The sequence below is a fragment of the Sorex araneus genome, chromosome 10 (assembly GCF_027595985.1).
Source record: "Sorex araneus isolate mSorAra2 chromosome 10, mSorAra2.pri, whole genome shotgun sequence".
Lineage (NCBI taxonomy): Eukaryota > Metazoa > Chordata > Mammalia > Eulipotyphla > Soricidae > Sorex > Sorex araneus.
In genome coordinates this window covers 41,203,831-41,228,898 of record NC_073311.1, presented here as the reverse complement: position 1 = coordinate 41,228,898, position 25,068 = coordinate 41,203,831, and the positions used below count along the sequence as shown (strand labels likewise).

General features: G+C 39.5%; 1 protein-coding gene across 11 annotated transcripts in view; it reads left to right on the top strand.

Moving 5' to 3' along the window:
- Positions 1-25,068, top strand: part of ANKS1B (ankyrin repeat and sterile alpha motif domain containing 1B) — a 1,196,591-nt gene that overhangs the window by 504,153 nt on the left and 667,370 nt on the right. For all 11 annotated transcript variants that reach the window (XM_055118593.1, XM_055118592.1, XM_055118591.1 and 8 more), the window contains exon 12: positions 416-596. In XM_055118593.1, coding sequence (XP_054974568.1) covers positions 416-596 — 181 coding nt within the window. The remainder of the gene's footprint in view (positions 1-415; positions 597-25,068) is intronic.

Here is a 25,068-nt window from a genome sequence, read left to right as displayed (position 1 = left end):
CCAAAAAGTGGATCCACTTTAATTATGGTTCAATTTTGCTAGGGCTTAATTATTAGATTCTATGTCCTCAGGGTATGATGAATGCCAGATGTTTAATAAATATTAGTTGAATGAAAGGTGACTTAGAGTCGCAACTTTCAAAAACGATCGTTATGAAAATTTCCATACTCAAAATTTCTAGTCTTTTGGGTAAATCTTAAAACAAATCTACATTATTATATTAACTATGCAATAATATTTTTATTAAATAGATTTTTAATTATTAAGTTATTGAGAGATTAAGTTTTGTAAATAGTATGCTTCTCAGTATGAGAACTGAATAGTTTAGTTGAAAAATATATACTTAAATTTTGGGAGAATTGGGCTAATGATAATATGGTTGTATTAATATTCTCATCATGTTCATTTATTTTAGCCCAAACAACGAACATCTATTGTCTCTTCTCTGGATTTTCATCGAATGAATCACAACCAAGAATATTTTGAAATCAGCACTTCTACAGGGTGTGCAAGTTTCCCTTGCAGCCCTCCTGTAAGTCCACCCACTTCTTCTATGGAAACCACAGAAATCAAGAATGAGGAACCTGGCCACAAAGGTAAAGCATTTCACTTTATATGTCTTATAATGTTTTAAATACATGAGTAACCTTTTAGGTATTAGATATTAAAGATTATCTGATGCAATTGTGGTAGTAAAGAAATCAGAGGCTTAGAAATGTTCTTCTGCTGCTATTTACCTCCTTGCATGCTTTCAATGCATCAATATATAACTCTATTTAAAGCTATATCAAATTACTGGAAATACTTAGTATGATCCAAGGGCCAGGAATATTGCCCCATAGTTCGAAGCCTGACTCAGGAACTGGGGGAGAAGGCAGTTGGAATAGAGAAGGGATCACTAAGTCAATGATGGTTGGAGGAATAGTTCGGAATGAGAGATGTGTGCTGAAAGTAGATAAAGGACCAAACATGATATCCTCTCAGTGTCTGTATTGCAAACCATAGTGCCCAAAAGTAGAGAGAGAGAGAGAGTATGGGGGAAATTATTTGTCTGCCATGAAGGCAGGGGGAGGATTGTAAAGGGAGGGTGTTGGTGATGGAGAATGTGCACTGGTGGAGGGATGGGTGTTTGATCTTTGCATGATTAAAACTCAAACCTGAAATCTTGTAACTTTATCTCACTGTGATTAAATTTTAAAATAATAATAATAATAATGATAATAATAATAAAAATACTGAGTGTGACTTAATGGGATTTCAATCTACTTAAACCAAGATGAACCTGGGAGGGAGCTATAAGGAGACCACATTAGGGCTAAGATGAATATTGTGGAGCATCTCTATACTTAACCAGTAAAATATACCTACTGCCACACAATGTACTTTTAGTACATTTTTTTTTTTTTGCTGATGTGAGGCAAGGAGCTAATATCTGATATGGTCAAGGGACAGAAACACTTGAACTAGGACCTACAGTATCTCTTCATTTTTCCCTCCTTCTCTGAAAGTAGAAATTTCAAAATGACACAAAACAAAGAAGCAATTGCCATTAATTTACATGGGGATTTCTTTTTTTATTTTTTAATTTTATTTTAAATACCATGGTTTACAGTACTGTTAATGATAACACGATCCTTCATGAGCCCTAAAATGTAATAAAATTTAGAATGGTGAAAATACTAAATAAATTTAAAAAGAAAATCCCAGGATCGGGGCTCACTCTGGCTATAGCCACTACTTAAGAAGCTTCTACAACCACTGTTGCAAAACAAACACTAAATTTGTTTTTATTTTTCACCTTTCAAGGTAAAAGGGGAAATTGTTTTAAGATTAAGCTTCAGTTAGTAAAAATAAGCATATCTTTCATATAAGGCAAGTGGCCCTAATGAAATTTTTTTTGTCATTTTATTTTTTTTTTACAAAGTTGTCCATGATGATTTATTGCAGACACTTAGTATTCTAACACCAATCCCACCACCATTGCACCTTCCCAGCACCATTATTCCCAATTTTACCAACCACTTCTTAAGGCTGCCCCATAGAGGTCCTTAATAATATATTTTATATTGTTTGTTATAAATAATTTGCTAAAAGAATGATCAAAAAATGTTTCCTTAAAGTTAGTGAAGATTATTGTATCTCACCATAGAGCCATTAACCCTTGCAACTAAGATGTTGTTACTGGTTAAGCCTTCTGTGTTTATGTTTTAATAATTGAGATAGGTTGCCTTCTGTATTACATCCCATCCAATCTGGTATGCTACTCCTAGCTTATCCGTTTTGTAGAATTTGAGACGTTGCTCCAAAAGGTCCACAATTTTTAATAATGTGAGATAATCCGAGTTAAAGTTTTAACTGGGTAGCAGCTTTGAGGTGTGTGCATGCCTGCTGTTGCTTCTGGAAGTACAGGGAGAATGGGGAGATGTAGCCCATTCCTAATACCATGAAAGCATGGAGATTTCAATCACAAAACCCACATACCTTGAGTTTTTCAACATAATAATTTCTGGATGACGCTTGTCTTGAGTAGTGGAGTCCTGCCAGGAGCATGGCAGTGGTTGTTAAGTGTGGAGATTTTTGACTGCCCGGGCTCTGTCTGGGCGGGTCCTGGGCTCACCTGCCCCCTTCCAGGGTGCCACTGATGACTCAGTCATGCATGGGGTCCAGAAAAATTTCTGCAACTTCCATAATGAACTTTTGAAAAGCATGGGGATATCTGTGTCTGATGTAAAACAAGTAAACTAGTCAACCATGTTAATGACTAATGTGAACTTTTGAATCAGATAACATAATTGGTGTGGACTTTCATGTAATCATAAAATTATCACAATGAACCATAAAATACAGGAGTAGACTATTTTTAAGAGCACTGATATAAGCATTGCAAAAATAGTATATCTTTTCCCATAGGAAAAAAATTAGGAGTTTAAAAATAGTCGAAGAGGTGAGATTGATATTCTATGGAAGTGAAAATTCAATCTTTTCATGGCAGCTGGAGTCATATTTATAAAATGCAAATCGATGTATGTCATTATTATGCTTAAAGTGCTCCAGTGGTTAAATTGCTTCATTGAATAAAAATAAAATCCAACTTCTTACCATGGCAAATAAGCTCAGTACACCCTGGATCCTCACTGACTCTTTAATGTTACCTTTGCAAACTCATCTGACCCACACTGACCTTCTTTTCAATGCAAACTAGCCCTGAGGGCTGGAGCGATAGCACAGCTGGGCGTTTGCCTTTCACGCAGCCAACCGGAGTTCGATTCCTCCGCCCCTCTCGGGGAGCCCTGCAAGCTACCGAGAGTATTGAGCCCGAGAGGCAGAGCCTGGCAAGCTACCCGTGCGTATTGGATATGCTAAAAACAGTAACAATAAGTCTCTCAATGAGAGATGTTACTGGTGCCCATTCGAACAAATTGATGAGCAATGGGATGACAGTGACAGTGACAGTGCTAGCCCTGAGAGTTTATTTAGGATTTTCAATCCTGGTGCCTATAATCTCTGTCTTCAAATTATCATGTGACTATGTGTCATTTTTGTTTTAGCTCAAAAGTTCTTCTTCATAAAGACCTTCGTAGATTTCCCAACCTCAATTAGAAGCCCTAATTATGATCATTATAATATCAAGGTTCAAAACATACTGTTAATAGGCAGTATTATAATAAATCCTATATTATATAATTTAAATATTATTTAATAAATATATTAATACTTCGTGATGGTCTTGAAATTCTTTTCCTGGCCTTTTGTTTCTGCTGGAGCTGCTCTGGTCTGTTGCTGGCAATAGGTGAGGGTCTTATCGGGCCTTAGTTCCTGTTTTCTTCAAGGTTGGCTTTCACAACTTCAGGGCTATAACCCAAAAAATTTCCTGCTGCTGCCTTGGAAGGGAGCCTTCCCTATCCCTCTGCCTGCCTACATCAGAGGCACGGATCAATATACCCAGCCACCCCGCCCTGCCCCCAGACCTTGGTGTAGGCTAATCCTACACTATTAGGAGCAGCTGCCAAGCACTCCGCCAGGAATAAAGAGCCTCTGACCACGCCTGGGTATGACTCCAAAATTAAAAGATAGAGTTCCGCTTGTTTGAGATTGGGGCTGGAGTGGCATGCTTTGCACACGGAAAGCCCAGGTTTACTCCCTGGCACCTCACAGTTCCTCAGTACACTCTAGGGCCACCCCCAACCGTACACACTGATTTGTGTAGCCCCTTAGCACTTCTGGCTGTGGCCCCCAAATCAAAATAAATAAAATTTCACTTTTGGTTTTTTTGGTTTTGTTTGTTTGTTTGTTTTGTTTTGGGGCTACACTTGAAGATGCTCATAGTTACCCTAGGTGTGGTAGTGCTGGGGGATATATGGGATGCTGGGGGTCGAAGACAGGTCCATGACCTGCAAAGCAAACACTATCCACGCAGTGCACTATCTCTCCAGCCCCTCTAGATTTCCTTCCCAGTGCCACAAATAATGTTGGCTTCATCGATAGGCTGAATGTTAGATTTTTTACATTTTTCTATCTACAAAGATTATATGTGTGGGCTGGAGTGATAGCACAGTGGGCAGGGCATTTGCCTTGCACACAGTCGAACCAGGTTTGATTTCTCTGTCCCTCTCAGAGAGCCCAGCAAGCTATGGAGAGTATTTCACCTGCTCTGTAGAATCTGGCAAGCTATCCATATTCAATATGCCAAAAACAGTAGCAACAAGTCTCACAATGGAGATGTTATTGGTGCCCGCTCGAGCAAATTGATGAACAATGTGATGACAGTGATACAGTGATTGATACTTAATGAGAAGTATTACTTATATAAAACTGTATGATATGAACTATAATGGATACTTTATATATGGGAAACCCATGTAAACTTCATAACTATTATTTATAGGTGAGAAAACACAGAAGAATAAATAGCCACCAGTATCCATAAAGACAGAGCTAGAATACAAAGCTGGTGTAGAATCCATCTTCTCAACCCTTTTTTGGATTCTGTTCTTGTCACTTCTGTTAAAAATTCCTTTTTCATAACCTTATTTACTATGTAAAGTGATATCATTCACTTGTTTGCTTCTTTATTGTGTTGGTCCTCTTTCAAGAAAAATAAACTAGAATGGATAGGTGCCTGACAAATCAGAGCCACTGGTGTCAAACTGCTTAAGTTTGATTGATTACTCTGAGACTGAAGCTCTCACCTAGCTATGTAAGGTAACTCTTTATGCTGAGATTTTCTTTGCCAGAATTAAATTAACACATAATTAGATGAATTTACCCTATAGTATGGTTATGCATGAAAAGTGATTAACAGTGTCTGTGACATAGTTAGATCTCAGTAAATGTTAGTAATTCTTTGTACTAGTTATTATAGCACTGTAGCACTATCGTCCTGTTGTTCATCGATTTGCTCGAGCGGGCACCAGTAACATCTCCATTGTGAGACTTGTTACTGTTTTTGGCATATCAAATACACCACGGGTAGCTTGCCAGGCTCTGCCGTGCAGGCAGGATACTCTCAGTAGCTTGCTGGGCTCTCTGAGAGGGGTGGAGGAATCGAGCCTGGATTGGCCACATGCAAGACAAACGCCCTATTTGCTGTGCTATCACTCCAGTCCACTAGTTATTATATATTAACATAAATATTTGAGGTCTACATGAAGCTTGGAATGCATTCACTGAGCAAGCAAGATTACTTATTGAAAGTCTGTCAATCACTAAGTGCAATTTTATAGAGAGGTAGGCACATAAATTATAAATAAATGCATATGGAGATCAAAAAGAGTTGGGGGGAAGATATAATTATCAGTAATTATTTTTAATTTGATAATTCTGTATTTTAGATATTAAAATGAAAAGAATGACAATTGCTGTAATATTTCATTTTAGGAAACATTTTCCAGCTTTAATTAGTATTCTAAAATTTTTTGGTAATTAATATTTTGGAAAATCTTGCTTACTCATGGAGGTAGATGCTTCTACTTATTAATTTATACCAAGAGAAGTTAGGGCTGCAGTCACAAATTCCTGTTGCCCTTTGACTACTTTGAACTGAAGAGAGGACATATATGTATTCCTATAGTCAGAACTTTAGTAGAACCACCTGCAATATGAGAACAGTTAAAATAATCATTGTATTTCTTAGTTTGACCATTAACCAGAATGTACATCTAACTTCTTAAGAGGTAAAGTAGTTTTCTGTTTTGTTTTGTTTTTGTTTTTGGGTCCCCACCCAGGGGACCATCTCAGGGCTTACTCTTGACTCTGCACGTAGTGGTCACACCCAGCAGGGCTCAGGAGACCATATGGGATGCCCGAGATTGAACCTGTAAAATGTTCAGTTTTTTGAATATGTGAGACAAGTGCCCTACCTATTCTGCTTGCTTGACAGTTGTTGTGCAAATAGTACAGACCACTGGTTTTAAGTAGTGTGTTACTGTAGTTGACATGTTAAAAAATTTTGGGGATGGGGGGTAAGGCCACACCTGGCAGTGCTCAGGGCTTACTCCTGACTCTGTGCTCAGGAATCACTCTAGGTAGGCTAGGGGGACTATATGGGGTGCTAGAGATAGAACCTAGCAAGTGCCTTACCCACTGTACTATCTCTCTGGGCCCTACTTTGGTGTTTAAATGTAATATGTCATCCTCGATGTGGCATGAAAAATTTTAGAATAGGCTTGTATTTAATAATGCAGAAGCACACTGCTATGGAAAGGCCTGATAAAATCATCATCATCATCATCATCATCATCATCATCATCATCATCATCATCATTATCATCATCATCATCATCATCATCATCATCATCATCCTCATCATCATCATCATTATCATCATCATCATCATCATCCCATTGATCATCGAATTTCTCGAGTGGTCTCAATAACATCTCCATTCGTCCAAGCGCCGAGATTTTAGAATCCTCTCTCTACTCGTCCTTCCAACGATGCTGTATTGGAGGCTCTTTCAGGGTCAAAGGAATGAGACCCAGCTTGTTACTGATTTTGGCATATTAATACACCATGGGGACCTTGTGAGGCTCTCCCGTGTGCGCAGGAAACTCCCAGTAGTTTGCCAGGATCTCCCAGAGGGAGAAGTAGGCTATAAGATATTGCGCAGTTCCAGGAGCTTACTTTTAAGTCTCGGGTTGCTGGCCGTTGATGGGATTACATGGGCGCTGGGGGCAGTCCCTGGGTGTGACCGCCTAGCTACTGGGAAATGGGAAATCTGGGCAGAGGAGGCCCAGTCCAGATCTAAGCAGCCTTGGAGGTCTCAGCCCCGGGTCCCACACACCTGGGTTCCTCTGCCAGTTTCTTCATGCGTGAGGCTCGTCCAAACGTGTGGAGAGGGGCCTGGAACATGGTTGTGGCTAGATTCTGGAGGTCTTCAGCCACCAGGAGCTCTGCTAGGGCTGGGGAGGGAAGCTGGAGCCCATCCCCTCTGAGAAGGCCTGGGGGATGACAGACAGGTGTGAGGGCAAGAGACTCTCTGCACAGAAAATCAAAGTAAATTTAAAAAAAAGAGTAAAATATAGCTTTAAATTTTGCAAGTGAAACTATTTAAGGTAGGATTTCATCAACTTGGAAATAACGCATTTAATTATCTTGTATATTGATGGTTTGTTACATTTTGTATTTAAGAACTAACACAAAAATCACCACCACAAATATGGTATGTACTGAAAGAGAATGAGTTCTATAGTCAATTTTGTCACTGATTTGCTGGATATTTAACATCAGGTCACTAAACTTTACTGATTTTCAACTTGTTCCTTTGATAAAGGAAATATTATTTTTGAATTTTCATCACTGTCATTATCACTGTCATCCTGTTGTTCGTCGATTTACTTGAGTGGGCACCAGTAACGTCTCTATTCCTCCCAGGCCTGAGATTTCAGCAGCCTCTCCTTACTTGTCTTTCCCAATGATTGGCGGCTCTTTCAAGGTCAGGGGAATGAGATCCATCATTACTGTTTTTGGCATATCAAATATGCTTGCCAGGCTCTGCCCGTGCGGGCGGGATACTCTCTCAATAGCTTGCTGGGCTCCCTGAAAAATTTCCTGGAAAAATTCCAGAACACTCTGTGTTAGTGAATCATTTTATGGGCTAGCTAGCTTTGGCCTATACAAAGGAAGTTAACTACTCTGGGTAACAATGATCTCCAGTTTAGTTAATGGTGTTGAGTCATCATTGCTGCTAGAAAAAAATAATAGGAGGGGGGAGTTGAAAAGGAGTGTAGCAGAAAAAGTGCCTTTTTCCAAATGAGAGAAAGAACAAAAACAAAGGTTCTGGTGCAAAGCATCATTGGATGCTTGTCTGCAAGGGAGAAGAAGCATTCGGTACTAAAATTAGATCAGGGAAGGGGGTCTGAACTTTCCTCACTGCTTAGGGATTGTCAGGAAAGCAAATGAAGGTCTTCCTTTTAACGAGTTCACAGGAACTCGAAATATACCGGCAGCTGCTAAGACAGTGTTGGTTCAGCAGGCCCCAGCTACAGGCAGCTGAGGGAGGCTGCGGTCTCCAGCTGGTGTGGAGACCAGAGGCAGATGCGATGAAACGATCTTTTAAATGGCCAAGCTGAGATTCAAGATGAGCTGTTAGGGAAGAAACTAAGGGCCAGTGAGAATTGTGCACCCTTTGATTTTTCAGGGAGATGCCCTTAAAATTTACATAAGAATTTCTTTGAATTACTCTTAGATTGGAAGAGCCTGGCACTCCCCGTGGCATATTCGATATGCCAAATACAGTAATTAATAACAGGTCTCATTCCCCTGACCCTGAAAAGAGCTTCCAATTGTTGGGAAAAACGAGTAAGGAGAGGCTGCTAAAATCTCGGGGCTGGGATGAATAAAGATGTTACTGGCGCCCTCTTGAGTAAATTGATGAACAATGGGATGACAGTGATACAGTGATACTCTTATATACTGTACTTTAGATAAACCAACAGAAGGCAGTCTAAAGAAAGCTTTGTTTTAGCAATGGACTGGAGCGATAGCACAGCGTGTAGGGCATTTGCCTTGCACGCGGCCAACCCAGGTTCAGTTCCTCCGTCCATCTCAGAGAGCCTGGCAAGCTACCTAGAGTGTCTCGCCCGCGCAGCAGAGCCTGGCAAGTTACCCATGGCGTATTCGATATGTCAAAAACAGTAACAAGTGTCACAGCCTCCCTGGAGATGTTAATGGTGCCCACTCAAGCAAATGGATGAACAACAGGATGACAGTGCTACAGTGCTATGTAAAAACATTAGTAAAAATATATTTTCACCAGTTCTTGGTGAATCATGAAATGATTCTATATTTTAATTTTCCCAATTTTTCTCCTGGTATCATGCAACTTTTTTTCAATGATTTTCTGTTCACTTTGTACATCACATAGAAAGCAAGATAAAAATGAGCAGTTGCTTGGTAAACTGAAACTTTAACTCTTTTGCTATTACTATTTATTTGTCAACTTTTTTCAATATGTGCAAAATTATGAAAATATATAGTAGATATTGGGGATGATGTTGTTTCATGCAGACAATTGGTAACAGCTTGTTATTCCTTGTGACATTTTGGTAAATTAATTATTTGGAGAATAAATTTATTAGCTCAGTGCTTATCACTGAGAAGATTCATGGTTGTATGAGAGCATTTATAAATATGCTTGATTTCATTTAGGAGCCTGCAAAGTTTTGTCATGGAAGAATTGGGCTCTGAAAGACAATGAGAAATGAAATAGACCAAGGAGGGGAGGTAGTATTTTTTATCCAAGAAGGATAGCATATTGTTATTAAATTTCTTTGATAGTAAATATAGCTACTGGTCCCGGACAAACAGAATAAACAGCAGAACTTGAAGTCACAGATGGAAAAAATCAAACAAACAAACAAACAAATCCTTTTTGTGCTGGACCTGATAGGCTGTGTTGAGTTGGCTCTTTATCTTAGAAACTAAAGAGCAATGTGAAATCATTTGTAGGTTGTTGATAAACAGAGAGAAATGATGTATTTTGCATTTTACTGTTTTGGGGCTTTCAAATTTTTTTCTTGAAACCTTGAGGAGGAACTAATGAGGATAAATATTGGCCACTGGAGAAAACTGAACAAATCTGTTTGCCTTTTGTTCAAACTTTGAAGGAATGGTTGATACATGGGGATTTAAGTTTCACAGGAGAATGGATACTTGGGTGCGGGTATTCTGACCCCAGTTACCATGTGGCCTGTGAGTGAGATTGTGAGATCTGTCTATCTATTTATCATCTGTCTATCTGTCTATCTATCTATCTATCTATCTATCTATCTATCTATCTATCTATCTATCTATCTATCTACACACAGATGCTGAGAGCATTCTGGCCAGGACAACTGTTTTCAGCCGGCTCACATTAATTCATCCATCTCTGATAAGAAGAATTTTCTGAGTGCCCTGTCTGCTGTCTGTCTCCCCTGTAAATTTCAGCCTGTAAAGTCACCTCTTGATGAGCTGGTCTTGGGATTGATGAGGCTACTTGGCTCTCTCCACTGCTACCTTCTAAGGCACCCGTCTGGAGGCCATAGGAACCTTTGGGTTCAGTTCATAACTAAGGAAAATAAACCAGAAATGGTGTCATCAGGATCGTGCAAGTCTCTCTCCGGAATTACAGTGTTAAATAGAATGTGAGCATGTTCAGACTCCCCATGGGATTTGTAATACATGTTCCTTTTGTCTATACTCTCCCAATTCCCATGTATGACCCAACAGCATATTCAGGCTAAAATCCAGCAAGAAATGTTTAACACACATCTGTAGAACTCTTGCCTTACCCTTGCTATTAAGTCTTTGCCTTTTAAAATGTTTTCAGAGGTTTACATGTTCCTTTATTTTTAGAGTGAATTTCCCAAGCTTAACTCAACTGAAGTCTGACTTGTTTGTGTTTTTTTGGTGGGCGGGGTATACTAAGGAATCGAACCCACGTGAAGCAAGCACTTTACCACTGAGCTGCATCTCAGGTCCTGGAATCTAACTTTTATTTCTAGTGATTTACTAATTCAACTTTCCCTACCAGCACTGAGTATCAAATCTAGCTGGGAGGAAGAGCTGTTGCTAAGGGAACACGACTGCAGCTTGGAGATATATCAGTGCCTTCTTTGAAAATGACCTCCCTCTAGTATTGAACAGGTGCTACTAAATGAAAAGTCCATTTAGTACTTTTGGAGCTGCTTCATTCAGGTAGTTTCATAAATGCTTATTACTGCTGGCATTATCATTATTTGAATCATTGTGGTCTGGGCAATGAAAATACCTAGATTCTAGGAATTCAGTTCAAATTCAGGTGCAGAGTCCTGAGTCTTAAACTCACAGAGTTGCTTGGAACAAGCTGAATTTAGATTTATGTTTACTTTGTGCCCTGATTTTGAAAGTGCCTTGGGGTGGGAGGGTAGCAAAAGCTGAAATTTATGTTGCTGGCTAGGGAGAGGCAGACTTCTATAAGTGCTAATCCATCCCAACCTATAGCAGAAGCAAGAGAGTAACTGTTCCAGAATTTCTGTGCCAAAAATATTTTTCAATTAATCTTTTATTAATTCAATCTTCTTTGGCTTTTGACTTCTCTTAATTTGTGTGAAAATATAATTACTTTGTTAGCTGGGATTTTTTTGTGACTTAAATTCAGTGTCACATATATCTTCTCTCTAATTATCTTGTCTACTTTAGTTTGCTTGATAGTTTTCTCTCTTGATTTTATCTACTAGCGTGTTTATGTCTTGAAAAATTTCTCTCTTATTAGTGATATTTTTGTGTGATATATCTATGATCATTATAGCTAGAAGTAAAATGGTAAGAGAAAATCTGGCAGTGATTTCTTTTTAATAGAGAGAAAACATCATGGTTATTTCCAAGTCTGTGCTGTGGAGAAATCCTTTTCCTGCTATCACTTGTAAATAGTTTCAAGACTGGTAGACCTGGGACTGGAGCGATAGGACAGTGGGTAGAGCATTTGCCTTGCATGCGGCTGACCCAGGTTCAATCCCCTGCATCCCATCTGGTCCCCCGAGCACCGCCAGGAGTAATTCCTGAGTGCAGAGCCAGGAGTAACCCCTGGGCATCGCTGGGTCTGACCCAAAAAAAGCAGCAAAAAAAAAAAACAAAAAACTGCTAGATCTTTTTATGTCCTTGCATCTTCTATTTCTGTTGCCTTCATCGAGGACATTTCCTCCTTTTCGTTCTGTACCTACATAACTTGGGTTGATACCCTACGTGTCTGCCTCAATCTTTTTACTACAGGCTTCTCTTGTCTCTACCATGCCGTGGTGAGCAGCTCCACAACAGATTGCATTCCAGGCAGTTTCCCAAATAACTCCCTGCTACTTCAGAGAGCCACCTGTCCCTCGCTGGGCTCTAGTGATTTCAACTCTTCTACTGGACTCTGCATCTGTCACAGGCAGCATTGAGAGCCGACTCCATGATTCCTGCCACCTTTCCCCCCACCCCCACATATCTACATTTTGTTGTGATTGCCCCCTCACATTAAAGACAATTTTTTCCCTGAGGTATCATAATTTGCAACAGTTTTGAAATGATTGTTCATACTTGCGTGTTGTTACAACTATCCCTCCACCAGTGTGCCAAGACTCCTCAACGACTATCCCATTGTCTTTTCTTCCCCATCAACTTCTTGCCTCAATTCTCATTTTTTGGGGGGGCAATTTATTCATTTTTTATAATTAAAGAACTATGATTTTAAAGGTTATTGATAGTTGAATTTTGAGCATATGTTTTAACACCAACCCCACCACCAGTGTTCCCATACTCCCTCCCAACCCCCAGCCTCTTGGCCCATCCCCAGCCCGTCAACTTGACAGGCACATTACAGAAGTTTCACTGGTTGCAGCTTAGCTCTCATGATTTCAGTGTTGTTGAGTTTGTGTTTTGAATATATTTCTGTATCACTTACCTGTATCACCAGTATAATGGAAACCCTAATGTCTGTTCACCCATTCCTTCCTATTTTTCTCTTTCCCCCTTGATTTCTTTCCTTCTCTGTCCTCCTCTCTAAACACTGGGGTCAAGGGTAGTAAAGAGGGGGAATCCCCCTTCATTTTGGTCTTTTTTTTATATGCCACACATGTGTTAGATCTTCTGGTCTTTTGCTTTCTAGCTCACTTCGCAAAATACCCTCAATTTTATCCAAGTTGCAGCAAACTGGGAAAAATAATTCACTCTTCTCATAGCTGAGTTTTGTTTCTTTGTGCATATACCATCATAATTTAATTATATACTCACCTATTATTGGATAGTTGGATTGCTTCCAGGTCTTGGCTATTATAGTGTTATGATGAGCATAGGTATGTCTATGTTATCCAGCATCTAAATCGACAGTAAATAAGAATTCCTATTTTGCCACATCCCAGCCAGTGCTTTTTGTTTCCAGGTATTTTTGATATAAAACAATCTCACTGGTGTGAAATGATATCTTGTTGTTTTTTTGACTTGCATTTTTCTGGTAATTGGTGATGATGGACACTTTTTCATGTCTGTGATGATCTTTATGTCTTCTTTGAGAAAGTGTCTGTTCTCACCCCATTTTTATGGGGTTGTTTGTCTTTTATTGTTAAGCTTTATATATACATTTGATATTAAACCTTTGTTCAATTTATGTGTGTAAATGTTTTCTCCCAATTGGTGGGGTCTTTTTATTTTATGCCTCATTTCCTTCCAGAGCAGATATGGCCCTATTTGTTTATTTCTGCTTTTGTTTTCTTTGTTAATGCTGTCAAGATCTTGGAAAGTTCTGCCTATGTTTTCCTCGATGCATTTTATATAACAGTTTTGGTATCAAGCTTTTTAATCTATTTCGAATCAACTTTTCTGTACCATGTGAAATACGGTCTAATTTTTTTCTTCCTTTATTTCTTATATTTTTCCTTTGATATCCAGTTTTTCTAGAATCATTTGTTGAAGAGACTTTCCTTCACCTAGCCCCTTTATCTTATATTAACTGTCTATGCATCTGAGGATTTATTTCAGTGATCTGAGAGTCTTTGTTCCAATACTACATGGTTTTGATTACTATAGCTTTGTAGTATCAGTTAAACTCTAAGCATGCAATGCCTCTCATCTTCTTTTCGATCTCAGAAATGCTTTTGTTATTAAGGGAATTTTATGGTTGTATAAGAATTTTAAAAGTATTTCTGCTCTGTCCTTGAAAAATGTCATGGGGATTCTGATGAGGATTGCATTGCTTTTGTAAATTACATCTTACTTTGGGCAAGATGTTCATTTTAATGATGCTGGTTCATCCAATCAGTGAACCAGTAATGTTTCTCTTTCCTTGTGCCTTTTTAAAAACTTCTTTCAGAAGTGATTTGAATTTTAATTAAGTCTTTCGCCTTCTTTGTTAGATTAATTACTAGACAGTAGAGTTCTTGGGACACAATTACAGGTGGGATAGGTTTTTCCTTTTCTTCTGAATCATTATTTACATATAAGAATGCAACAGATTTCTGTGCTTTTGACTTCATAACTTGCTACTTTTTATATAGGTTCATGACCTTTTATCTTCTTTTATTTTTCTTTGATGATAAGGAAATTTGATAATTTGGTAATTGTGGTTTGGGGACACAATTACAGTTAGGATAGGTTTTTATCTTAAAATTTATTTTCTAACTAATTCACTATATCACTGTCATCCCATTGCTCATCAATTTGTTCGAGCGGGCACCAGTAACATCTCCATTGTGAGACTTGTTACTGTTTTTGGCATATGGAACACGCCATAGGTAGCTTGCCAGGCTCTGCCGTGCGGGAAAGATACTCTTGGTAGCTTGCCAGTCTCTCCCAGAGGGGCGGAGGAATCAAACCGGGGTTGGCCGCGTGCAAGGTGAATGGCCTACCCACTGCGCTATTGCTCCAGCCCAGTTTCTAACTAATTACTTACATATAAGAATGTAACAGATTTTTATGCATTAGTTTTTGTAACCTGCTGCTTTTATGTACAAGGTTTATTGTTTCTAGGAGTCTTTTTTTAAATAATTTTTTAGGGTTTTCTATTTACAATGTCATGTCATCAGTGAATAGAAGTTTAAATTCTTTACCAATTAGAATTCTTCCAATTTCTCCTCTCTGCCTAATTACTATGTTTAGGACTTCCAAGTATATGTTGAATAATAGTGGTAAAAGTGGACATCCTTATCTTTTTGTCCGATCATCATAGAGAAATGACTTTCCATGTTCCCCCATTAAGTAGATGCTAGCTGAGTTTGTTGTATATTGCCTTGGCAATATTGAAATAAGTTAAAACTTAGATATTTCACAGAATTAAATTTTTAAGTGTAAGTTTGATTGTGTCACTGCACTGTTGAAAAACTTTTCACATCTTCTCTATTACTATATAAAGAACGTCAAATGTTCTACCATACCCAACAGTCTCCATACAAATATGTCTCAAATTTTTTATTTACTCTACCCAAATATACCAAAATGATTATAGAATTGATATTTCTTGAGTTTTAGAACACTCTTTATTCAGCTTGGAAAGCCATCATATTCAATTCTGTTGGTAAATATCACTTCTGGAATAGGGTTTGGTCAAGGAATAACTCCTTTTTGAAGTCTTCTCCAGTTCAAAAACTTATTTTATCCATGACCAGCCCCTACTCTTCACATAGTTCTATTAGATATTTTGTAGAAAAATATTTATTTGCTTGCCTGTGAAATCCTTACATCCAGGACAATGTGACAAATAATAGGTTTCCCTAGTGCCCAGCATACTACTGATTTTCCACAGATGCACAGTAAATGGACATGATTGGTTTCTTCTCTGCTACGAGTCCATATTTCTTGGTACTTTCATATAATGTTACAAGGAATGTTGTCACTTTAGAGTGAATCTTTGTCCATAATTGGTATGATTTTACAAATGGAAAGATAGCAGTTACTGATTGGTTCTCGGTTGGAAGCCTGCCTCAGATGCCTCAGATGCTGGGGAAGAAGGCAGCTGGGATAGAGAAGGAACCACTATGGCAATGATAATTGGAAATGAGCACTCTGGATAAGAACTGCGTGCTTCAAGTAGGTAAAGAAACAAACATGATAACCTCTCAGTATCTGTATGGTAAGTCATAATGTCCAAACGGGAGACAGACACAGAGAGAGAGAAGGGCGGGAGGAAAGAGAGAGACACAGAGACAGAGAGACAGAGACAGAGAGAAAGAGAGAGTTGTGTAATCTTTGGGTGGCTAGGGAAAGCCCCGGTGACTCTCTCTCTCACCGCCTGCCTTCAGTGGTCTCGGGCCACTCGCCCATTCAGGAGGGCCGATGTCATGAGCAGACGAAGGAAACGAGGGACAGGCTGGTCGGTGATCAGTTGCCGTTAATTCCATTCTCCCCAAGCGCCTGTTCCATTCACTGAGCCCCCCATTCTAGTCTCCTCCTGTCTCTCCGGCTCATCTCTCTGCACTCCCTCTCTCCCTCTCACAGTCTCGTCTCATCTCTCCACAGACCTGCTCCTGCATTCTTCCCCTACATTCTTCTCCCTCTGTCCCCCTTGCTTGTCTCTCTGTGCTCTATCTTGCTGCCCTGGTCTCTCTCTCTCTCTCTCTCTCTCTCTCTCTCTCTCTCTCTCTCTCTCTCTCTCTCTCTCTCCCCCCCTAAGGGTGTTTCTCCTTTCCTTAGTCCAATTTCTTAATTAACATCTTAATTCTACTTCTTAATATTAGTTATTTTGTATGGATGCAGTGAAAGATACATTGAGCTTGTAGGGTGGTTCTCCTGGGAACCTGTTGCCACAGATATCAGACCACAGTGCTCAGGCCAGATTAATCTTTCCTAACCCTAGCAGGGTCCTAATCTAGATGTTACTTTTTGGATCATGACAGAATTTGTCCATGACCATACTCTTAAGTTATAGTGAAGTATTATGGCACTTTGGCCAGGCCCATTCGATGCCAGGGTAGCTCACAGCTTGCTCTGGATCCATCTGTCCTTCATCAGGACCCTGTTTTGGGGGTGCTAGGAAGTAAGGGAAACTGAGGCTTAAGTCAAGAGAACAAATGCCTGGAGTGAATATCATTTGAAGTCAATTAACTCCCAAGTTACAAAAGCATATCATTAACTGTCTTCCTGCATCTATACAAAAAAGACATTGCTCTGAATTAACTATGCAAAGGACTTAAGGAGAAAAGAAAAACAATATTTACAAGTTAGCAGAGTCTGTTTAGGAGATAAAGGTGATTGACCAGTTGGGGAAGCAGAGCACAAAGAAAGAAGTTACAAGTAAACACAAAGGAAAGGGTGCACTATCACGGGAGTAACCCAATAAACCTAAGCTCCCTGTGGCAAAGCAGAAAGGACTAGTGGAAACTGGGATCATTAGTAGTGGGAAATGTACTCTGAATATTGTATGACTGAAACCTGAGAATTAACAGTTTTGTAACTGTTTCTCAGAATAACTCAATAAAGAAATATTTTTTAAAAATCTAAAATTTTGCCAGTGTGGTTGTCAGCTTAAACTTTAATAAAATGTATAGTACATATTTTTGTGTGTTTAGGAAGATAGGATCTTCTTACCATTGTGTCTTTCTCATGTTGGTTATTAAATGATTGAATCATGAAAGAAATAGTGGTTACTTTCATTGGGCAAAAAATTGATTGGGCAGCCCTTCAATTTTCTTCAATAATTTTAAAGAAATTTACTAAAATATTGCCAGAATTAATTATTAAATATTGATGTGACTCTAAAAAGAAATATACTGACAATTCACTCTAATTTCTATTTTCCGTCCTCTTTTTTATTTTAGTGAACCAATGCCTATGACTTAATTAAAACCATGGCAGTAAAAAGTTTAGAGTTCCCAGTGGTTTCACAAGGTCAAAGCAAGCAATGCATCACATGACTTTTTGCTTCATTCCCAACAACTGAATTTTTCTTCACCACTGCTTTTGTGAACTTCTGCTTTAGTCAGTTGTGAGGTTGAGAAAGTTGTGCTGGGAGCCTGAGCTTTGAGAATAAGAGCCCCAACATATTAGTCATGATCAGAATCCAATGTGAAGAATAAATATTACTCATAGATTTCTAACTTCTGTATCAGTGAGTTTCCTCTAAGCATCATAATCTTTAATATATATATATAAAGACCAGGAGAGAGCATGGCAGTTAGAGCACATACCTTGCATGTGCCAAACTTGGATTTGAATCCTGGCACCACATGGTTCCCCAAACATCACAGAGTGCAACCTTGGAGGACCTTGGAAGTTCATGCAACCGAAGTAGTTGGGGCATTGCTGTTACTGGAGGGCCTGAGAAGCACTGTATCTTTGGGTTCTTGCATTGAACTGGCAACATGGTTGGTGTAGAAGCAGCAGTGGTCCCCCAGGGTCTCCTGAACACCACTTAGGAGGCTCACCAAAAAAGTGAAAAAGAAAGAAAGATATACCAGCCAATTTAGCAGGCAGACCAACATGCTGCAGAGACTTGACATTTATTCGAGAGTCAAAGATGTAATTTATATATTCTCTACCATTTTAGATCTAAGACAGGTCTATTGCATATCTGTGTTCTTTTCTATTAGCACAGATGTTTGTGTTCTTTTTTATTAACTCAGATAATCAAGAGTTGACTGCATAAAGCTAATAATAGACTTCAGATTTCCTCTGGAAAGCACATAGCACATGTGAAAGGAAGCATTATTAGCCAAAGGAAACTCTCAGTTCCTAATGATTAGCATTTTGACAAGCTGTTGTCTCAGAAGAAGGATCTAGATCACATATTAGATAACCTCAAAGTATGTTTTTTATTTCTTGTTTATTTGCATGCTAAGCAAATTGTGTTTATTTTAATTTAAATGTGAAGTAAACTTTCAGCTGTATTCAGTTTCCTAAGCACATTTCCGAGTCCATTGAAAGTACTATAGACCATTAATTTGTAACTGGATGTTGTTTCTACAATTAATTATAATCTTCAGAACAGGGTAACATTACAGTAAGTAATATGTCAAGTTCTTTAAGTAACTAGTTTGCTATTACCAACAATGTATTTGTGCCCTAAAGTTGTAAGGCAAAAAATAAATTAAAGCTAAAATATCAAATGCAAATGAACCTGAATAATTTTCCTACACTTCATGTATCATATATTTCCTTAAGACAACTTAATTATTCTTAAATTTTTATAATATATTTATTAAAATCCAGATCTTAATTTTCAAATAAGTATTTATATCTACAAGTATTCACAATGACAGCCTGTCTTCGCCAACTATAAGACCAAGATGACTGCCCTCTGATGTCCTGATGGATCTATCACATCTTCCAGAAGGGCAATGGAAAAAGTTATCCACGACTTCTTCTCAGATCTCTTCGATAGCCATGTCCACTTGCCACATACCAAATTCAGCAGGATGGATATGTCGTTCCCAATGTCCTCACTTCCGAAATCCAACATGCCATTTCATCAGTAAAGATGCGTACAGCACCCAGACCAGACAAGGTCAGACCTGAACACCTGAAGAATCTGCCGCCAGTACTCATTAACACACTGGCTTGGCTCTTCACACACTACCTGCCTGAATGCAAGGTTCTGTCCCAATGGAAAATCAGCAGGACCATTCTATTGTACAAGAAGGGAGACATCCACAACACTTCCACAACTATCACCTAATCTGCCTTTTGTCTGTCATCTACAAGTTATTCACTTGAGTCATCCTGAATAGGATTGGCAGAACACTAGATGAAGGACAAGCATGTGAGCAAGCCGGGTTCTGAAAAGGATTTATCATGATCGACCATATCCACACGGTGACCAAGCTCATTGATGTTAGGCAGGTGCCGCTCCGTCTAATGTTCATAGGTTTAAAGAAGGCCTTTGATTCTATTGAGACTGAAGCAGTCATTGAAACCCGAGGCAAACAGGACATTCAAACTCAGTACACCAGGATCCTCCACAAATTGTATTATGGATTCACCACCAGGATCTCACCATTCTACAAGGAAGTGATCATCGACATAAAGAGAGGGGTTCGACAGGGCAATAAATACCATTTCACCGAAACTCTTCAGTGCTACCCTCAAGAACGTTATACTATGACTGGAATGGGAAGGAATGGAAGTAAAGATAGACGGTCGGCAACTACACCACCTCTGCTTCACTGATGACATCGTTCTACTAACACCAAACATTAGCAAAGTGGCACAAATGCTGACCGACTTCGACCATGAGTGTGGAAAGGTCGGACTGCAGCTGAATCTCATGAAGACAATGTTAATGAGAAATGGACTAGTTCCTGACATTCTATTTGCTCAATGGAATGAACATCTCCAAATGCAGCAGTTATGTGTACCTACGTCAAGAACTCAACATGACGAATGACCTGGCACCTGAGCTGCGCAGGAGAAAGAGAGTGGTGTGGAACATCTTCAAGAGCATCAAAGAAGTTGTTAAGAGATCGAAGAACCTCTGGCTCTGGGCACATCTTTTTGACTCCACTGTTCTTTCTGCATTAACATATGTCTCAGAGACCTGGGCCCTATGAAAATGGGATAAGAACCCTATTCAGGTCTCCTGAAGAGTAATCGAAAAAGCTATGCTTGGAGTATTATGTTTCACTCAAGGAGAGAGAGAATCCAGAGTTCTGTCCTCCGTCGACAGTCAAGAATCAGGGACACTGTCTCGTTTGCCAAGGTGTTGAAAATCAGATGGGCTGGACACAAAATGTGATTTGGAGTCGACCGCTGGATTAAAGCTATTACCAACTAGATTCCACGGGATGTCAAAAGAATGCCTGGCTGCCCAACTATGAGATGGTCAGACTTCTTCGTCAAGACCCTGAATGAAAACTTTGAGGTTCTTCGTATTCCTGGAGTGAGCAGACCGCCATTGGGCTTCATTGTTCTAAAGTAGCATGTGACAGGGATGAATGGAGACATTACTGGCGCTCACTCAAGCAACTCAATGAGCAACAGGATGACAAGTGATACAAGTGATCATACGTTAATTTTACAATTTCACTACCCTTAAGTATATTATCTATTGTGATTATTAATTCATTATAAACAGAATAGACACTTCTATTTAAGCATCCAACAAAAATTAGTTACATTATCAACTTTATTGATAACAGTATACAGAAACTTCATTTATTTAACAAGTACTTTTAGTATTGCAGAAAATGTACAGAGAACCAATATCCAGACAAGGTACTGGATATAGAATAAATGAAATACATGGTACCTTCTCCCCAAAACTTTGTGGTATGCAATTAATACAATCTAAGTTTATTTATATAAAATGTACTTAGATATAAGAACACAAATCTACATGAGGAGAGTCAGGTTGTTTCACAGACTAAGTACAAAGAACTTATTAAATAAAACCCCATCTAGAAAGAACACTTAGAGGAAGGGAAGGCATAGAGAAAAAGACAGAGAATGCAGAATCTTTTTGAGCACAGAATTTCAGGTTAAGACTTTGTTTATCCATTTACTGTGACATAGATAAACTATCACCATTAAGAAACTAATTTCTTTTAAAGTAAATGAATGACAATTTTTGGAGACTTATTTTAAAAAGCATAATGTAGGGGCTGGAGTGATAACACAGTGGGTAGGGCATTTGCCTTGCATGCGGCCGACCCGGGTTTGATTCCCAGCATCCATCCCATATGGTCCCCTGAGTATGGCCAGGGGTAATTCCTGAGTGCAGAGCCAGGAGTGACCCCTGAGCAACACTGGGTGTGACCCAAAAAGCAAAAAAAAAAAATAAAATTAAAAAAAAAATAAAAAGCATAATGTAGATTCTGGACCTGGAGAGATGGTACAGCTGGTAGGGCATTTGTTTTGCTCATGGTCAACTCAGGTTTGATCCCTGGCACCACTTTTAATACCCCAGCCCCCACTAAAGTCCCCAGTACTGAGCCAGGAGCAAACCTTGAGCACCATTAGGTGTGATCCAAAGGCCCACCCAAATTAATAAGAAAATAATGTTATACCTCATACAGGACTTTGCTGTTAGTATTCATTCAATAAATATTGTCCCCATTTTGAGTTTAATGGCAATCTTGGAAATAGATTGGGCGTTTCATTATCAACATCTTAAAGATCAGAAAACTAGACGCACAGTGGTCAGAACATTTGCTTTAGGTCACATTACTAGTAAGTTAGTGGCATTAGAGCCAAAATATTATGATAGAACTTTTCTCCTTATACTGCAGTGGGAATTCCAGGCTTTTCCTTTGCAGTTAATCAGATTCTAGAGCATTTACTCAGTGTCACATATGTTGCTATTCACAGATGATGCTGTTGAAAACAAAGAAACAAAGTCGGCTTACGTTTAACTTATAGTCCATCATACAGGAAGAACTTTACATTAGAAATTTCAATAAATCTTAGTGCATGCAGTTTGTGCAAGGATACATTCAGTGCTCTGGGAGAAATGTGATAAGAACACATAATCCAGTCAACAGAATTTGGGAAGTAAGTAATAGTTTTGCTAAGAGCTAAGGAATGCACAGGAGTTTTCTGAACAGAGATTATTCCAAACAGTGGAAGATTTTGCAAAGTTGTAAAACATGATCCATTTAAGGAACTGAGAGTGATCCAGGATCTAAAGGCAAGGTCAGAGGGCAAAAGAATAGAATGCAAATGAACAGCAAGTAAGAGCATGTCACTCTCCATAGAGATTCATAGCACAGTTTTGGGGCGCTCAACATGCCATTTTAGTTGAAATTTTATTCTTGAAGCAAATGGTGCTACAGATTCTACATTGCATAAAAAGCTTGACCAGGGAGAATCTGGGTCAGAAATCTGACTCATTCTCTGCTTATTGGAGGAGAAAGGGATACATTCCTGAACAAGATTCTTAGAAGCTTGCCGTTGCATAAAGTCATCAAAGGTTTTGAGCGCCAGCGTGAAAAGTGATTTGCATTTACCTTTTTTGTGTTCATTCTAACTGTGCTGTAGTTTTTATAGAGTGGCCAGACAGAGTACGTGAGACTTGGCATAAGTGAGTTAACCAGGACTGTAGTGGAGCTCTGGAGAATAGCAGAGATGCCAAAGAGGTAGGATTTATAGGGCCAGGATTGACTGTGGGAGTGGCTGGGAGAGAAGATGGAAAAAGAAGGCGTGTTCCTCATTCTCCTGGCTTGTCAGAAAACCATGGGAATCTCCCGGTACAAGATCTAAGGCTTCAGTGTTGAGAAAACGCTACTGGCATCCTTCCATAGTGGGAAGATGTTAAAATCAGCTGGAATAGAGGACTTTAAAACCATTTAAAAGTCCTTTTGGATTAGCATGTGTGACATGACACTTAAATCATTGTTTTCTCTTTCTCTTCTTTCTCCTTGCTGGAAAAGCTTATTTTCTTCAGCATTTTCATTGTTCTCTTTGGATTTTTGTATATTTCCATGTGGGTAAATTTGTTCTACAGGGATATGAGTTGTTACCTGGATTTAGGTTTAATTTAAAAGGAAAATGTAATTATGAGGAGGATTGGGCATGTGGGTACCTGATTCATTTCCCTGGGTAGCACCATGACTCACAGTGATTAAGGAAGCTTTCCTTTGAGAAGGCTGCTGCTTTATCAGTTTTAAATTTTCCCTTCCCTGTATGTGAACAATAAGATAAGTTTCTCTCCTGGGTCATTCACTGCTCTTCATCTCCACCATGAGTCAGATGTTTTGCATTTCAAAACATTATCCTGCCTACAGTGTCCCTGTTTATAAATTATGCAGAAAAAGTTCTATCCATGACGGATTCTCATTTATTGACTTTCTAGATTTGTATCTGTAAAACATGTTCTGGTTGTTTTGCTGTAATTTAGTGAGCAGTTTTGTGGCCAGCAATAAGGTCCTGTCTTGCTTGTGGTCTTTATATCGTCGCACCTGGTTAAGCAAAACCGCAGTCACTTGAAGGAAAATCAAAAATACTGATAATTAAATGATGTGGCAAGATTTCTTTTGATGATCTGCTTCTGGCTGTAGTAGTAATTTTTCCCTTTTATATTCAACCTCCTAGGAAGAATTGTCTATACTTCCTGAACTTCTTTCTCACCCCTCTGACCCCTTCTTCCTCCCCAGAGCTAATTTGTTATCATACAGAAGTCTTAGTCCCCAAGATTGTCTTTTCTAAAGACAGTGAACAAAATGTCTGTATGCTTTGGTATGGGAGACACAGCCAGCTATGCTCAGGGCTTACATCTGGCTCTGCACTCAGGGATCACTTCTGGATGTGCTTGGGAGCTATATGAGGTTCCCAATTTAGATCAGCTGTATACAGAACCCTCTGTACTATCTCTGACCCCCAAAACTTTGTGTTTTTTTGACCTATCCCAGGAAGGACCCTGCATGTGGCTCTATGGCAACCTGCTTTCCTGGTTCCTTTCCCTCTCCCTTCCCTTCTCCCTCTCCCTCTCCCTCTCCATCTCCCTCTCCCTCTCCCCCTCCCTCTCCCTCTCCCTCCCTCTCCCCCTCCCTCTCCCTCTCCCCCTCCCTCTCCCTCTCCCTCCCCCTCCCCCTCCCTCTCCCTCTCCCCCTCCCTCTCCCTCTCCCTCCCCCTCCCCCTCCCTCTCCCTCTCCCCCTCCCTCTCCCTCTCCCTCCCCCTCCCCCTCCCTCTCCCTCTCCCCCTCCCTCTCCCTCTCCGTCCCTCTCCCTCTCCCTCTCCCTCTCCCTCTCCCTCTCTCTCCTCCCTACACTCTAACCAGAGGATCTCTGATAGAGTAGTGACTTTATCATTCCATCATATATATGATGATCACGGTATCACTGTCATCCCGTTGTTCGTCAGTTTACTTGAGCAGGCACCAGTCAGGTCTTTATTCCTCGCAGCCCTGAGATTTTAGCAGCCTCTCCTTACTCATCTTTTCCAACAATTGGAGGCTCTTTCAGGGTCAGGGGAATGAGTCCTATCATTATTGTTTTTGGCATATCAAATACGCCACGGGTATCTTGCCAGATTCTGACCGTGTGGGCGGGACACTCTTGGTAGCTTGCCAGGCTCTCTGAGAGGTATGTGTGCATGTGTGTGTGTGTGTGTGTGTGTGTGTGTTTGTGTATTACTCTCTATGATTTGTTGCTGAACTCCATCAAATATGGTGTGGTAATTATAGAAAATGGGTAGGAAGTGTCTATTATAAA